Source organism: Megascapheus bottae, chromosome 27, assembly GCF_031878675.1.
Source record: "Megascapheus bottae isolate mThoBot1 chromosome 27, mThoBot2.hap1, whole genome shotgun sequence".
In the NCBI taxonomy this organism is placed as follows: Eukaryota; Metazoa; Chordata; class Mammalia; order Rodentia; family Geomyidae; genus Megascapheus; species Megascapheus bottae.
The window spans coordinates 9,481,533-9,496,303 of NC_143535.1; the positions used below are offsets into that span (position 1 = coordinate 9,481,533).

Sequence of the window (14,771 nt, forward strand, 5' to 3'; positions counted from 1 at the left end):
TCCACGACTCATTGTTTTTCTTCTGTTCAATTGCTTACTAGACCGGAGAAGAGCAGAACCAACTTACAGGAAGAACTGAAAATCCCTGGGCTGGTTGGCCATTTTAAGCTGTTCCCCACATGGTGGCCTCACACCCAAGAAGTAGCAAGGCTCTCTCAGGCTGATGGGGCTTCTCCACCAAAGCTATGTGGCTGCTCCTAGGAGATCTCCATGCTCCAGTCCTAGTGCTGAAAGTGAGCTCAGCCTAGTTGCCAGCTGACATGTCCTTGCCACCTTCAGCAAGACTGACTTCCGTGAAGCACTTCCCAGGGAGGACTCCCTCAGGAAAAGACGACCGCTTGAAGAACTGTGACCTCATTTTGTTATAGATGACGCCTCTGAATTTCATTTCATTTCCCTTTATAACCACCTTGAACCCTATCTGTTTAAGCATGCTGTGTCTTGAATTCCAGATTCTGCTGTACAAAAGTATCAACAGTCTAAATTCCTAAAGGACAACCTTGGAAAGAATTAATTCTGGCCATTGGTAGAGCTGGATGCCATCACCTTTCTAGGCAATATGTTCTGAGGCTCTCTCTGAGGAAACTAGTGAAAAGGACCCAGTGTATACTTGTAGCATCTGATTTTCACTTCTATTGCAAGGGACAACCTGCCTGAGTACCCTAGTCAAGTAGGCAATGATAAAAACCCAATTCACACACAGTAAGTACGTTCTATTACTTACTTTAATACATGGCATTTCCCAGGTCCCAAGGCAATTTCACAGCATCTCATCTTATCCTTACAGTCAGTATGGGGGTAGGTCTGGAAGGTGATTTTATCCCCATTTTACACACGAGGAGAGAGGTAGAGGTAAAGTGAGTTTCCCGAGGGAACCCAGGTTGCCTGTCTTCCATGCTTCCCCATTCAACTGTGAAAAGGTGCTGATGAGGTAGGAGGATGAAGTTGACCAAGATCTGGTTGATATTGCAACTTTATATTTTAGGGAAAGATGTTACCTGTATTTCTTAGTTCTTTGGCTCCTCCAGCCTGTCTGTATGTAAAGCCCATCATTGCAGTGCCAGGTGATGAAGCCAGGCCTGCGTCAGAGCATACTACCACACAGATACTATTCCTTTTGCCCATCGGAGGTCACAGGACCCGTGCCTTATTTCCCTAATGGTAGCTGATTCTAATATCTAAAAATAGGATGAGCTATTTTTTAGGATTTCCATCTTTAATTTTTTAAAGACGGACTTTCCAACAGGAGCTAAGAAATGGGTAGTTACCATATAACATATGTCTTCTTGAGAATTCTATGTAAGGGAATAGCTGAACTGGTGTTAAGGCAGAGGGAGAGATAATAGGTCTAGGCAGAATGTAATAGGTAACTGAATAATAAAGGAAAACTGGAGTCCTGCTTGCTTGAAAGACCCTTGACATTTAAGTCTGAGTATTCAACCACTGTCTTCCAGAGCAAGTAACGGGTATATCATCTGACAACAGGACAGAGCACTGTAAGTGGAGCATGTTGCCTTATGCTCAGTAACAGTGCTGTCCTTCACAGTAGCCAAGGTATAAAAGACTTCAGGCTGAGCATGGTGACTCATATGCCTGTAATTCTAGCTACTTGGGAGGTAGAGATTGAGACATCACACTTTTCAGGCCATCCTAGACAAAAAAAGCTTAAGAGATTCCCATCTCAATCAATTAAAACAAAACAAAACTGATGTGATATGCACCTGCCATTCCAGCTACCAGGGAGGGTGAGTTGGAGGGTGGTCCAGGCTGGCCTGAGCATAACTATGAGATCCTGTTTGAAAAGTAAGGCAAAGAACACTGGGAGCGTGACTCAAGTGGCAGAGCACCTGGTAGAGCACAAGCCCAGAATCACCAAGAAAAACAAGTCCAGTAATGTGGGTCATTGGAGAGTAGCTCTTTTTCTAATCAAAGTGGTAGAGAGTTCAAAGAGGGAAAGGTGTAGCTCTATGGTAGCCCTAGGTTTAAGGCTGTGTGTGTGTGTGCACAGACATAAAAGCAGGTGATATAGCACTGATCTATTTTATCATCTTGTGCATTTAAAAGAATCAAGAAGACCTGAGAGAGAACTTAAACATAGCACAAAAAGGAAAATGATTGGTGCAGGCTTACCTTGAGAATATCACTTCTGCTTTGAAAAACCTCATTCTCCCCCTGCCCCCATGTATCCTTTTAGTGAGAGCACCATGAATTGTAGAATACTGTGCCAAATGCTATATGTTGTAAAGATCATTTTCAAGTGATATTTTATAAACATTTAAAAAAAAAACAAAACCTCCCATGTCAGTAATATAGAAAGGCCAGATTTGCCTGAGAAAAAGTGTCTGGGTAGCATTTCTCCTCCAAAGAACCAGTGTTCATCGTAAGTTCCTGCTCTGCTTACTGTAAGGAGAATGTATGTAGATACTTTTTTTGGGGGGGGGGGCAGTCCTGGGCTTGAGCTCAGGGCCTGAGCACTGTCCTTGGACTTTCTTAAAGCGAGAGCTCTACCACTTGAGCCTCAGCACCACTTCTGGCTTTTTTCTATGTATGTGGTACCGAGAAATCGAACCCGGGTCTTCGTGCATGCTAAGCAAGCACTCTACCACTAGGCCAAACTCCCGGCCCCGTAAGGTACTTCTTACTCTCTTGGTTGAGTATCAGAGAAGGAAGGACTGTGGAAGATTCATAACAGCTTTTGATTATGGTCCAAATGAAGGAGTGAGTACACGTGGTCAATCTCGGGTTCTCTGATCTCTAGCTCTGAACTTCAGTCTCCTGATACGGAGTACCCTTACCGAGCCAAACTGTGTGATAGGCATGTATGTTCAAAATGTCCTCTCACCTTCTAGGTGTCATCTGATTTTTTTAAAAAAATCATAGATAGGTCCTTTTATTCTCTTGGGATAATCAAGAGAAATTGCAGGCTAAACTCATCGTTACGGAATTTGAAATTCAGAGACAGACTTGGTTTTGAATCAAGTGGTTCTTGATCAGAACAATTCATTTAAGTCTTTTTTCCTGGTCTGGAGTTCTGGAAAAAAAAAACTGTGAAATCCCAATGTGATTCTGTAGCATGAGATACCAGAAGCAAGTCTCTATTGTGTTTTGCATTTCCTGGGATTTATTGAATTAAGAAATCACTGTGATTGTGTGGTCATCTGGCCAGTCCCAGGCAGTTCTGCTTTTACTTTAGTTAATGAGACACAGTTAAACCTTTACCTCCACAGACAGTAGAGCTCACGTGTTAATCTGTTCTTACACTTCTACATGAAATGCCTTGAGTAAATGCTTTAAATTTTTATATTCAGCAGAGAAATCAATTATGAATGGCATTGTTGGCTAGTAGACTTTCTGGTGTGTCTGTAAACCTGAATGTTGCCTTCATTTTTCCAATCTAGTTAGCTATGTGATTCATGCAGCAAATGAAATCAGGAAGCAGTAGAGTATTGAAGCCGGTGTTGTCCAATTCATTTGTCTTCCTGACCCTTGGCTTTACTTCATGTGTCAGTGTTTACATACTTACTGTATTTTCTGTGGAAAAAAAAGTTAAATAAAACATGGATGTTTGATTCTTTTTTCTTAAGGTACTACTATTTTTTTCTTTTGCTTTCTGCTTTTAAATCTGGAAATTGGAAATGGATGGAACTGAACTCCAAGGCTATATAGCCCAGAATGCTCTCCCGAACACTTTAGGAAGAACCCTTTAATAAAGTAGGAGAGCTAATGTTACTTCACTTATAAAAGAACCAAACAGCAGGAATTAATGTTCAAACACTGTGCTTAAAAGAAAAGCAGTTCCCAGGTCCATTTTAGGTTTTTAGATTGAGACCCTCTGGATTGTGGATGTCTTCATAGAAATCCTGATCCAGTTTTATTCAGTATTTGGATAATATTTTCCCTATTGTGGGATGTTAGAAGGAATAAAACTTAGGTAAATGAACCTACTATGTACTCAACAACTTCTAGTGGCCACGTGGTTTTGTACCCTAGGTCATTATTTTTCCCAGAGGACCCGAAAATATCACCTTTAGTCTTGATTTGATTTATTTCTTCCCCATGTTGTTTTAGCAATGGATGCTTTTTATTAATTTAGTTTTAGGAGGGAGCAGTCTACAGTGTCCATTTCCTTTCTCTGGTGTAGAATTTCATCTTTTTCTATTTATCTCTTACTTTTGTGACTGAGTCTCTCCCAAGAAGCCTTTCTGGATTTTAGAGCACCTGTGATGAGTTTCTCTGGACTCTTTTGAATACATTGTGCCTTGAATAAGAACATAGAACTTCATTGTAGACACCTTATAGACCTACCTCCCAAGAATGTTGTTGGCAGATGAGAGGAAAACCACATTGCCATGCTCTGTGTATTAATTCCTTAGCTCAACATAGTCACCTGAACATTTCAGTGCCATGATTCTTACCAAAGAGAAGCAAAATGACACCAGAAAGGAATATATACCTGCTCTCAATTTAGCATGAGATTTTAGACCACAGAAAGTATAACAAGCTGTATGTCCTGGAGAGCTCAAAGGACAACGTGTAGCAATTCTGAACAACACAGGCTAGTTCAGAAGCAGACTCTTCTGAGGTAGTTTCTAAAAAGAGGGACAGGATGCTTTCACTGAATGTTTCTGTTACATTGTCTTGGAGGGCCAGACTTGACACAAGAGACAAGCTGAAAATGGAGGTGTGGTTCAAGTGCAAGAGTACCAGCCTTGTGTGAAAAAGCCAAGTATTAAATACAAGTGATACTTTAAAATGAAAACTGTGCCAAGCGCAGTGGTTCACATCTGTAATCTTAGCTACTCAGGAGGCTGAGATCTGAGAATCGCAGTTCAAAGCCAGCCTGAGCACTAAAAAGTCCATGAGACTCTTATCTCCAGTTAATAACCGGAGAACTAGAGGTGGTACTGTGGCTCAAGGGGTAGGGCAGTAGCCTTGAGCTGAAGAGCTCAGAGACAGTGCCCAGGCCCAGAGTTCAGTCCTACAACCAGCAAAAACAAAACAAATAAAAAAAACTTGAAAGTTGTTTTTGCTGTCTGTAACCATAGAGATAGCCTAGACCTGGCATTTAAGCACATGACAGCCAGCTAATTTCCTAAATGAAGGAAATTCAGACTAGGGATGTAAGATTATAGAATGGTGTTGATAATTTTCTATTGTAGCTTCGTTGAGTACATTTGTGTTTAATCATTGACTTTAAGAAGATTTTTGCCTGAGTGTGAACTTTTATTATTTTCTCTAACCTTCAAGTATCTTCTTAAAATATGTCAAAGTAGGAGTGGTTTTTGATTTATATTCTAACATTCTGTACCTAGAGGTAAGTATAAACTAGGCCCGGCATGGTGGCATTCTCCTGTCATATCAGCTATGTGAGAAACAAATAATGAAGGTTCAGGCTGGACCAGGCATAATACAAGACCATATTTGAAAACTACCTTAAAAGGGCTGGAGGTGTGGCTCAAGTTCTGTATGGCCTTCCTAATTAGCATACAGCTAAGCTTCCTCAGTCCCACATCAGGAATTTCTGTCTGTACTTGCTTAAGAAGGCTCTTTGCTTTCTACCCACCTAGAGAAGCAGTATTCGGCAGTGGACACTATTGGTCTTTGGTTTGTCATTTTAACATTTGCCAGACCCAAGTGTCCAAATAAGCTGTATGTGATTTTTGTTTTGTTTGAAAGTTGCATTGTACTTGGTGCTGGAGAAACTATAACCTGCAAAACAACCATTCTCAACCAGGGCTATAGCAGACAGCCACGGGGAGTGCTTGAAAATTACCAATGTGGTTGACCACCTCAGGAATTCTGAATTAGGAGCTAGGAATGAGCATAGGTGTCATTAGTTTAAAAAACAAAAACTCCCTAGATTATTTTTTTTTCTAAGACATAGCCAGAGCTGAACACTGCTGCTCTTGATCAAGACTTACAGGCAAACATGACAAAGATCAAAGACGGCTGTGCAGGCAGATTGTCTTTTCTACTTCTGACCTCTGGGCACTCATGCTTCCTCTGGACCTTCACAGAACTCTGCTTACTCAGACCTGTCAAGACTTTCTTCTGCCTCTAGGCCCTTTGAGCCCCTCTTGGCTGATGGAACCATTAAGATGACATTCAAATACACTACATGATGTTAAAAATTCTCTGTGTTTCTTCTTCCATTGGTCCTTATTTCAGTACATTGAAGGGTACATCTAGAAATAAATGAGCCTATTGGTGACGTCACACCTAATTCAATTCCATTGGGTGTACTGATTTATTAGGTGGGACGAGATTGGGTAGCGGGAAAAGTCTCTGGCATTCAACCTTATGGCTTAGCTTGTTCAGGTAAGGTCCTGTAGCTGTGTTGAGTAAGGTGAAGGAGGATAAAATGTGGGTGGGTATGAAGCCCTTTTTCCATGCAGGACCACTGGTTTTTAAAAACATTTTGCTCTGTTTATTGAAGACATATACCATGGAGACCTTATTTTGCCTTTATTGTTTTACTGCTACTAGTCTGCAGAAACTGCTCCTTGGAGTTGCTGCCACCCCCCTTCAGACACGGGAGCTAAAGTTAAATCTCTGGGAAGAAATAGTCCGAAGTGTATTCACCCAGCCCATCCAGACCAGGTACCTTGGGGAGTTAATTACACTTCTTTTCTGTGTCCCTATTAACAGAGAGTCTCAAGTCTTTCTGATATTTCCTATGGGGATGTTCCCCTTCTGTTCTTCCCAGCGAAATATTTATGGCCATATGTAGGAAAGGCGCCTGGTTTACTACATTTATAAAAGAATCTTAGGAATTTTCCTCAGACCTTCCCTTTTTTCTTTGGCCTTTTTGCTATATTTATATCCTTACAGTCTGCAATTACTGTAGATTGTTTTGTTTTTTAATAGAGTTTAAATTTACTATAGTGAAAGAATTGCTTTTGTAGCCAGGTGCTGGTGGCTTGGGCCTCTAATTCTAGCTACTCAAAAGACAGATCTGCACATCATCATTTGAAGCCAATTTTTGAAGCACAAAAGTCCGGGAGACTCTTATCTTCAATAAACTGATCAGAAAAAGCCAGAAGTGGCACTGTGGCTCAAGTGGTAGAGTGCTCACCTTGAGCACAAAGAAACTCAGAGACAGTGCCCAGGCACTGAGTTCAAACCCCAGGACTGGGGTGAGAGTGGGGAAAGGGAAGAAAAAGAAAAAAATTGGTTTTTGTTTTGCTGCCTGACAACTTAAAAGTCAGCCCTGTGTGCAATAAGAGTCTTCCCCTAGTGTCCAGCAGAGGGCACCCTACTCTCAGTAAAGATTGCAGAGCTCTGTTATCCTGCCACTTGTGTTTACTATTTGTTATACTCCTGGTATAATTTCCACTAACTTGGAATCTTTGTGTTTTGATTCTTAAATAATCTGTATCCTTACCCTTGCTCTCCACCCCCCAATTATGGGGCTTGAACTCTGGTCCTAGGCACTGTCCCTGAGCCCTTCAGTTCAAGGCTAGTACTCTACCATTTTGAGCTACAGTGCCAGTTCTGGTTTTCTGGTAGTTAATTAGAGACAAGAGTCTCGGTGACTTTAATGCCCGGGCTGGCAGATCTCAGCCTCCTGAATAGCTAAGATTACAGGCATGAGCCATCAGCACCAGCCTACCCTTGTACTTTTGTATTGCTAAAGTTTCCAATATTTTCTGGGGATAATATCTGTTACTTCTCAGGGTATGAAATGCCCATCACAGCAGTGGTAGATGAGTTAAGTTTACATTTGTCTGTTCATTTCAGTCCAATTTGCTATGGCCTTGGTTGTATTGTGGATAATAGGAAATGTACCTATGGTTGAGAGGAAGCAGCAGCTACTCTGTGGGGTACTTGCTAGCCATTTGCTTGTTTTTAAGTTGTCTTGTTCTCTTCCTAACTTTATTGCTGCTATCCTGCTAACATTGTCAAAGTAGGCCAAAGGCTAGATGCCTTGACCCAGGTAGCTCAAGGGGAGGAAATGGCATTTACTAGGGCTTGAGCCCTTGGCCTTGGAGTACTTTTCATTGCTCCCATGCCTGGGCCGTGGGGCTTAGGGGCAACAATTTCAGGAGGAAGTAGATTTAGTGTTTGAAAGTATAGGATAGCCACAAGACTTGGGCCTGGCGGAACCAGTTCCAGCCTGCTGGTTGAAAGATAAATAGCCCCTTTTTAGTATATGACACCATCCTCTGAGCTTAACCTAAGGAACATGTGGGAATATGGTTTTGTTTGTTTACATTTTTTAACACTCTCTAGATTGTCTGATTTACTTTATGGAGAAACATTACAAAAAACAAATACCTACTCAACATTTGGGTTAGGGTTACCACTCAGTAAGATAGCACTTTTCTATCATGTTCAAGGCGGGAGTTTTATCTTTAATACTACAAAATAACTGAAACAACAGCTGGGAATTTGTGGCTCATGTTTGTGATCCTGGCTACTCAGATGGCTGAGATCTGAAGATTGTGATTTGAAGCCAGCCCAGGCAGACAAATCCCAGACACTCTTATCTTCAGTGAACAAATCCCACAGACTTGTATCTTCAATTCCCCATCAAATGCCAGAAGTAGGGGTATGGCTCAAGTGGTAGATCACCAATCTTGAAAGAAAAAGCTAGGTGACAGTGTCCAGGCCCTGTGTACAAGCACTAGTATTAGTGCAACAAAAACAAAAGGGGGAAAAAAAAAAGAAAAGCATTTGCTGTATATCATTATTCCATTTGCTTTGATAGGTTTTAGATTGCTTTTTCTCACAATAACCTCATAAAGTGATAGCTATTAATTTCTCTTTATAGATGGGGAAATTGATGCTGCGACATTATATGTCTTTCTCAAGGCAATCCAGAGTTAAATCCAGTCTGATTCCACAGCCTGTCATCCTGTATTCCTCTCTGTCCCACAGTCTCCTGTGCTAGGTAAGTGTCATTTTGAGTTACCCTTGTATCTGTTGGTGCTGGTACTGGGGCTTGAACTTGGTGTCGCTTAGCTATTTTGCTCCATTTCTAGTGTTTTGGTGGTAGTATCTAGGATTAGATACTCAGAGTGAGCACCTGCCTCACTGTGACCTCTTTACAGTCCTTGGCTCCTAACTTCCTTTTGGACGCTAAAACAGAGAGAGTCTAGGGTTACACAGATCAAGAACAGGAGCTCATGAAGGTGTTTCATTTTATCACCTTAATCCACGTTCACTAGGCGGAGGCTGGAAATCCGCCTGCGCCTAGGTTGTTGCGGGAGGCACTGTGTGTGTGTTCATACACACCACAGAGGCTTTGTAGAACACCCGCTCATTTTAATCATGCAGCCATATCACAGAGGGGACTGATTCCTGAAGTCCTACAAGTTAGTGTCAATTGCAGTTTCTGGTTACAGTCGCAGCAGCTGGATTTCTGCTGAGCTATGAATGGCACGTAGAAGGGACCTTGGGCCCTCTTGGGTCTTTTCTTAGTCCTCTTGATTTTTCTCCTAACAGTGCCGCAGAGCAGATCAGAGAAGTAAGTGGGAAGGAAGGAATGCCGTCTCCAGGGGAGGCTCCAGGTAAAAGCTTTCATGAGGCCTGCATTTGTGAAGTCAGACCTTGCTCTAGCCGGAGCCTAGAAGCAATGTGCCTGGCTGCTGAAAGCTACTGCTTACGTTGGCTGGTTCCAGCACAAGATATGGTGATAAGAGGCTTACAAAAATAAGAGAGAGGCGGAAACCTGGACTCTACCCTGTGGTCATAGCAGGCCAGGACAGGGAATAGCTGGCCAGGAGAAAATCTGTGCTCCATCTATATCTACAGAGTGAGGGAGGGGAGAGCAAAGGCCAGTCTATAGTGTGAGAACCAGGAGCCAAAAAGAGTGTTTAGCTCACAATTTAGAAAACCTAGATTGAATGTGGTCTTGTGGACTAAGTCCTGTAACAGAGAAAGGATATCAGTGGAAAAATGGATGAAATGTGAGTAAAATTTGGAGTTAAGTAGTATAAACAAAGTATAAGTACTGTCAAATCCTCCTTCCATGTCTGTGTGCAAGGTACACAATGTTATCATATTGTTGTATGTGTTCTTTCCTCCCTCCCTCCTTTCCTTCCTTCTGCGTGTGTGTGTGTGTGTGTGTGTGTGTGTGTGTGTGTGTGTGTGCATGTGTGCAAGCATACCAGTCCTGGGCATTGGTACTCAGGACCAGAGCATGGTTCCTGAGCTTCTTCTGCTCAAGGCTAACTCTCTACCATCTCAAGCCATAGCTCTATTCAGCCTTTTGTGTGTGTGTGTGTGTGTGTGTGTGTGTGTGTGTGTGTGTGTGTGTGTGTGTACGTGGTTAATTGGAGATAAGAGTCTCACAGGATTTTCTGCCTGAGCTGGCTTTGAACTGCAGTCTTCAGATCTCAGCCTCCTGAGTAACTAGGATGATAAGCACGGGCCATTGGTACCAGCTCTTTCTTTCTTTCTTTTTTTCAGATGGGGTCTCAATATGTAACTTTGATTAGCCTCAAACTGGATATCCTCCTGCCTCAGTCCATGTGGCTGGAGATATAGCTCAGTTTAGAGTGCTTACCTAATGTGTTCAAGGCCCTGGGTTCAATCCTTGGCATGGAAAATAAAAAGCCTTAATATGTATAAAAGCACATACATATCCATTCTTCCATATAGAAATGTTTCTGTCCTTGACAAGGTGAATCTTCCCTGAGAGAACTGCCACAAGTCTTCACACGTGAGTGAGTGACTGTGGATTAGGTCAGCACTGGATCAGTCCCTCCTGGTAAGTCTCTGACTCTGATGGAGAGGCTTGAACTCAAGAGCCTTGGGTAAAAAAAGCTCAGGGCTAGAGCCCTACCACCTGGGCCATGACTCACTTCTGGCTTTCTGGGTAGTAAACTGAGGATAAGAGTTTCATAGACTTCCCTTCCTGGGCTGGCTTTGAATCACAATCCTCAGATCTTGGCCTTCCGAGTATCTAAGATTACAAGCATGAGCCACTGGCACTGGGCTGCTTCTCGATAGTTTTAATGTATGATCTTATAGGAACTGAGCAAGTCTAACCTTGTCTTCCCTTGATTCCCACTGGATGAGGGAACTCCATGTTTGTGTGAGAAGTCAGTGCTTTTGCGCTGGAGATGTCCCCTTTTCTGAGGTCTGCCTTGATCCTCAGCCTGATCTTAGCTGTGGCCTCTGGTGCTCCCTTCTCATTAGTTTCTTGTTGGGGAGAGGAAAGGGTTGTGGAAATACAGCTCTGTGCCCTAGTACTGTGTTGTAGTACTTGGCTGACTTCCCGGAGTCCAGCAGGAGAGGGATCTTTTCAGTCTGGCAAGAGCCATAGCTGACAGCAATAGAATTGCTTATTGATAAGAAGTTGGATCTGTCATTTGTTGTTTTTTTTCTAGACAAAGATGGCCTCCAAGGGCTTTCCAGATTCTATCTGAGCAAATGCTTGTTTATTGACATAGAAATTGTTTTCCCAGATGAATCTTTCAAATGAGTGACTTAAAATGTCACTGCGCATTAGGTTCCCTAAGGGGTCAAAAGTAAAAGGTCTGGCTCCATTCTTAAGGACTCTAATTCAGTAGGTCTGGGATGGAGGTTGGGATCTTACATTTTCTTTAGTTTTGGTTTTTAATTTTCAATCTCTGGTACTTGTTATTAAACCCAAGGGTCTTATGCATATTGAATATACACTTTAGCTGGGTGCTGGTGGTTCGTACCTATCATCCTAGATACTCAGGAGGCTGAGATCTGAGGATCAGGGTTCAAAGCCAGCCCAGGCAGAAAAGTCTGTGTGAGACTCTTATGCTCTAACCACTAAAAAGCCAGGAGTGGAGCTGTGGCTCCAAGTCCTAGACTGCCAGCTTTGAGCAAAAAAGCTAAGGGTCAGCTAGCTCGCAGCCTCTGAGTTCAAGCCCCAGAACCAGCACAAAAGAATAACATAAATAAGCCTATGGTTTATCTCAGAGTTACATCCCCAGCTCCAGGATTCTGTATTTTTCATAGACTTTTCCAGGTGCTCCTGTGGGCTATAGATCACATTCCCCAAAACACTGACTTAGAATTTGGCCCAGTTTTCAAAACAGCTTTCTTTCTGTTTTAATCACCTTATTCACGGAAGAATTTATTAGCATTTCTATGTTTATTACTTGTTTGATCTTCATGGCATCACAGTAACTAGAGCAGGAACCAGGTGGTTAGCTCCATTTTATTGGGGCGAGGGGGTGGAGGGTGTGATTGAAGCATTGGGAAAGGTAGGTCACCATGAGTCAGAGACAGGGGTGAGAATTGAAGTCCGGAATTGATGACTCTTAAACCTGGTAATTTTCTGGGGCCTCTTTTCTCAGCTTGTGATTTCATATTTAATAATAGTTATTCTGTAAACCTCTAATTCATTGTGCTTGTGTAAGCAAGTCATATCTGAGTCTTAAATAAAGTAGTCTAGCATCAGTGTGCCAGGTATTTTTAATTTGGGGGGGAGAGTATGTCAAGGCTCTTCTGAGCTTAAGCTAATATTCAAATGAAATGAGTGAAATGGACTTAATCTGCTTCTCTCTGTATCTGCTTCCTTTATCGTGTTGGAGATGTTTTTGCATAGAGTTTGAAGGGACGACTGTCCTTTCTATGACATTGGGAACCCCCTCTGACCTTCTAACTGGTAAAGTATTGAATCAAAAGCTTCAGAGCCCTCTTCCTCTCAAACCTTAGCAGCCTACAAATGCATATTCAGTTTTGTGTCTTTAGGTTGTTCTGGTATGGAGCCCAGGACCTGCTGTATGCCAGGAAAATCTTCTGCTGAGCAGTAGATACTCTAGACTTGGATCCATTAACAAAGTTCTTAAAAAAATTTTTTTACCATCTTTAAATAGTTATACAAAGGGGTTTGAATTCAACAAATCAGTGCATCTTGGTCCAATGTCCCCCTTGCATCATTCTCCCTCATCAATCCATTTTTTAAAAATCTGAAAACTTTCAGTCAACTTGTTCTTATTAAATATTACTGAGGTTTACAAATATAAACCAGGAATATTGTTTTCTTTATTTATTATTCTTATACAGTGAAAAAAACCCAACCAGAACCAATTTACAAATTAAGTACAGGGGCTGGGGATTTGGCCTAGTGGTAGGTGCTTGCCTAGCATGCACGAAGACCCGGGTTCAATTCCTTGGTACCACATACATCGGAAAAAAAAAAAAAGCCGGAAGTGGTGCTGAGGCTCATCGGTAGAGCTCTAGCCTTGAGAAAGTTCAAGGACAGTGCTCACGCCCTGAGCTCAAGCCCAGGACTGGCAAAACAAAGAAATAAATAAATTGGCCTTAAAAAAACAAATTAAGTACAAACAAAACCAAAAGACCAATATTATTCAAATTTGTAATGTTATGGTAATTAAACATGACAAATTACGTCTTTTGCTAAAACTAAACCAACCCTTGTATTATGACTATGCTACTGCCGGTTAAAGCTCAACTTTTGGAGCTTGAACTCAAGGCCTGGCACTGTCCTTGAGTATGTTTGCTCAAGGCTAATGCTTTGCCACTGGAACCACAGCTTAATTGGCTTTTGGGTGGTTAATTTCAAATAAGAATGTTGTGGATTTTCCTGCTTAGGCTGGCTTTGACCCATGATTCTTGGATTTTAGCCTTCTGAGTAGCTAGGATTACTGATGTGAGTCACCAATGTCCAGCAAAACTCTGCGTCTATTGAATACAAGTCTATACTACTAAGTGATCTACAATGTTTTGCTTCTCTTTAGAATTATGGAGACAGAACCATGATGTCATTGGCTTTCATTTCTGTGTATAAAAGCATTATTTCCTTTCCTTTCCTTTTCCCTTTTCTCTTCCTTTTCCTTTTCCCTTCCCCTTCCCTTCCCAGGCAGGTACCTGATGTATATCCGCAGTCCTTTTGCTCTGGTTATTTTTGAGGTAGGGTCTCAAGTTTATGTCCAGGCTTACCTGGACTCTGAATTTCCTTTGTAGGCTTTGATCCTGCTGGGATGGTAAGTATGAACCACCACATCCAGCATTTTATTGGTTAGGATTTTGGGAACTTTCTGTATTCAGTGACCTCCAACTTTGACCTGGTTTTTGCCTCCAAAATTGAACAATCCTGCCTGTGTTTTGTTTGTTTTGTTTTTCATTTTAAATCCAACTCTGTCCTCTCTTTTTTCTTTTTCTTTTTTTTTTTTTTGCGCCAGTCCTAGGGCTTGAACTCAGGGCCTGAGAACTGTCCTTGGGCTTTTTCCTCAAGGCTAGCATTCTGCCACTTGAGCCACAGCACCATTTCTGGCCCTTTCCCATGTATGTGGTGCCGAGGAATCGAACCCGGGTCTTCGTGCATGCTAGACAAGCACTATACCACTAGGCCAAACTCTCGGCTTTCTTTTTCTTTTTTACCAGTCCTGGACTTGAGCCACAGCACCACTTCTGGCTTTTTTTTTTTTCTATGTATGTGGTTCTGAGGAATTGAACCCCGGTCTTTGTGCATGCTAAGCAAGCACTCTTCCTCTAGGCCTGTTCTCTTCTTACTATCCCAAGATAAACAGCCCTGGAACAACATGCAAATGTAGGTTCTAAAATGATGTAGCAAAACTGATTTAAAGTGCTTCTTATTATCCAGAGGATGTTTTGCAAGATCTAAACGATGATCAAAATGATAGCCAGATTAAAGCCCTAGAGAATATACCATGGACCTAATGTGAGGACGACTGTTGATTCTAACTATTGATTCACTAATTTTTACTCTCAAAGTCAGTCTACTGCCAGGAATCTAATGCATTTTTAAAAAAGTATGTATCCCCTAATTGCACTTAGTGATATTTTTGTAGTCCTAAAAC

At 41.9% G+C, this 14,771-nt stretch overlaps 1 protein-coding gene across 3 annotated transcripts in view; it reads left to right on the forward strand.

Moving 5' to 3' along the window:
• Positions 1 to 6,603, forward strand: part of Alg9 (ALG9 alpha-1,2-mannosyltransferase) — a 69,566-nt gene extending 62,963 nt beyond the window's left edge. For 2 of the 3 annotated variants that reach the window (XR_016532811.1, XR_016532813.1), the window contains exons 16-17: positions 42 to 702; positions 6,487 to 6,603. Coding sequence is in view for 1 of the 3 variants with exons in the window: in XM_090319530.1 (XP_090175656.1) it covers positions 42 to 79 (38 nt within the window). In the remaining 2 variants the exon portion in view is untranslated. Of the gene's footprint in view, positions 1 to 41; positions 1,970 to 6,486 lie in introns of those variants that run through there. The other variant, XM_090319530.1, reaches the window with a different exon arrangement.
• The last annotated feature ends 8,168 nt before the right edge of the window (positions 6,604 to 14,771 follow it).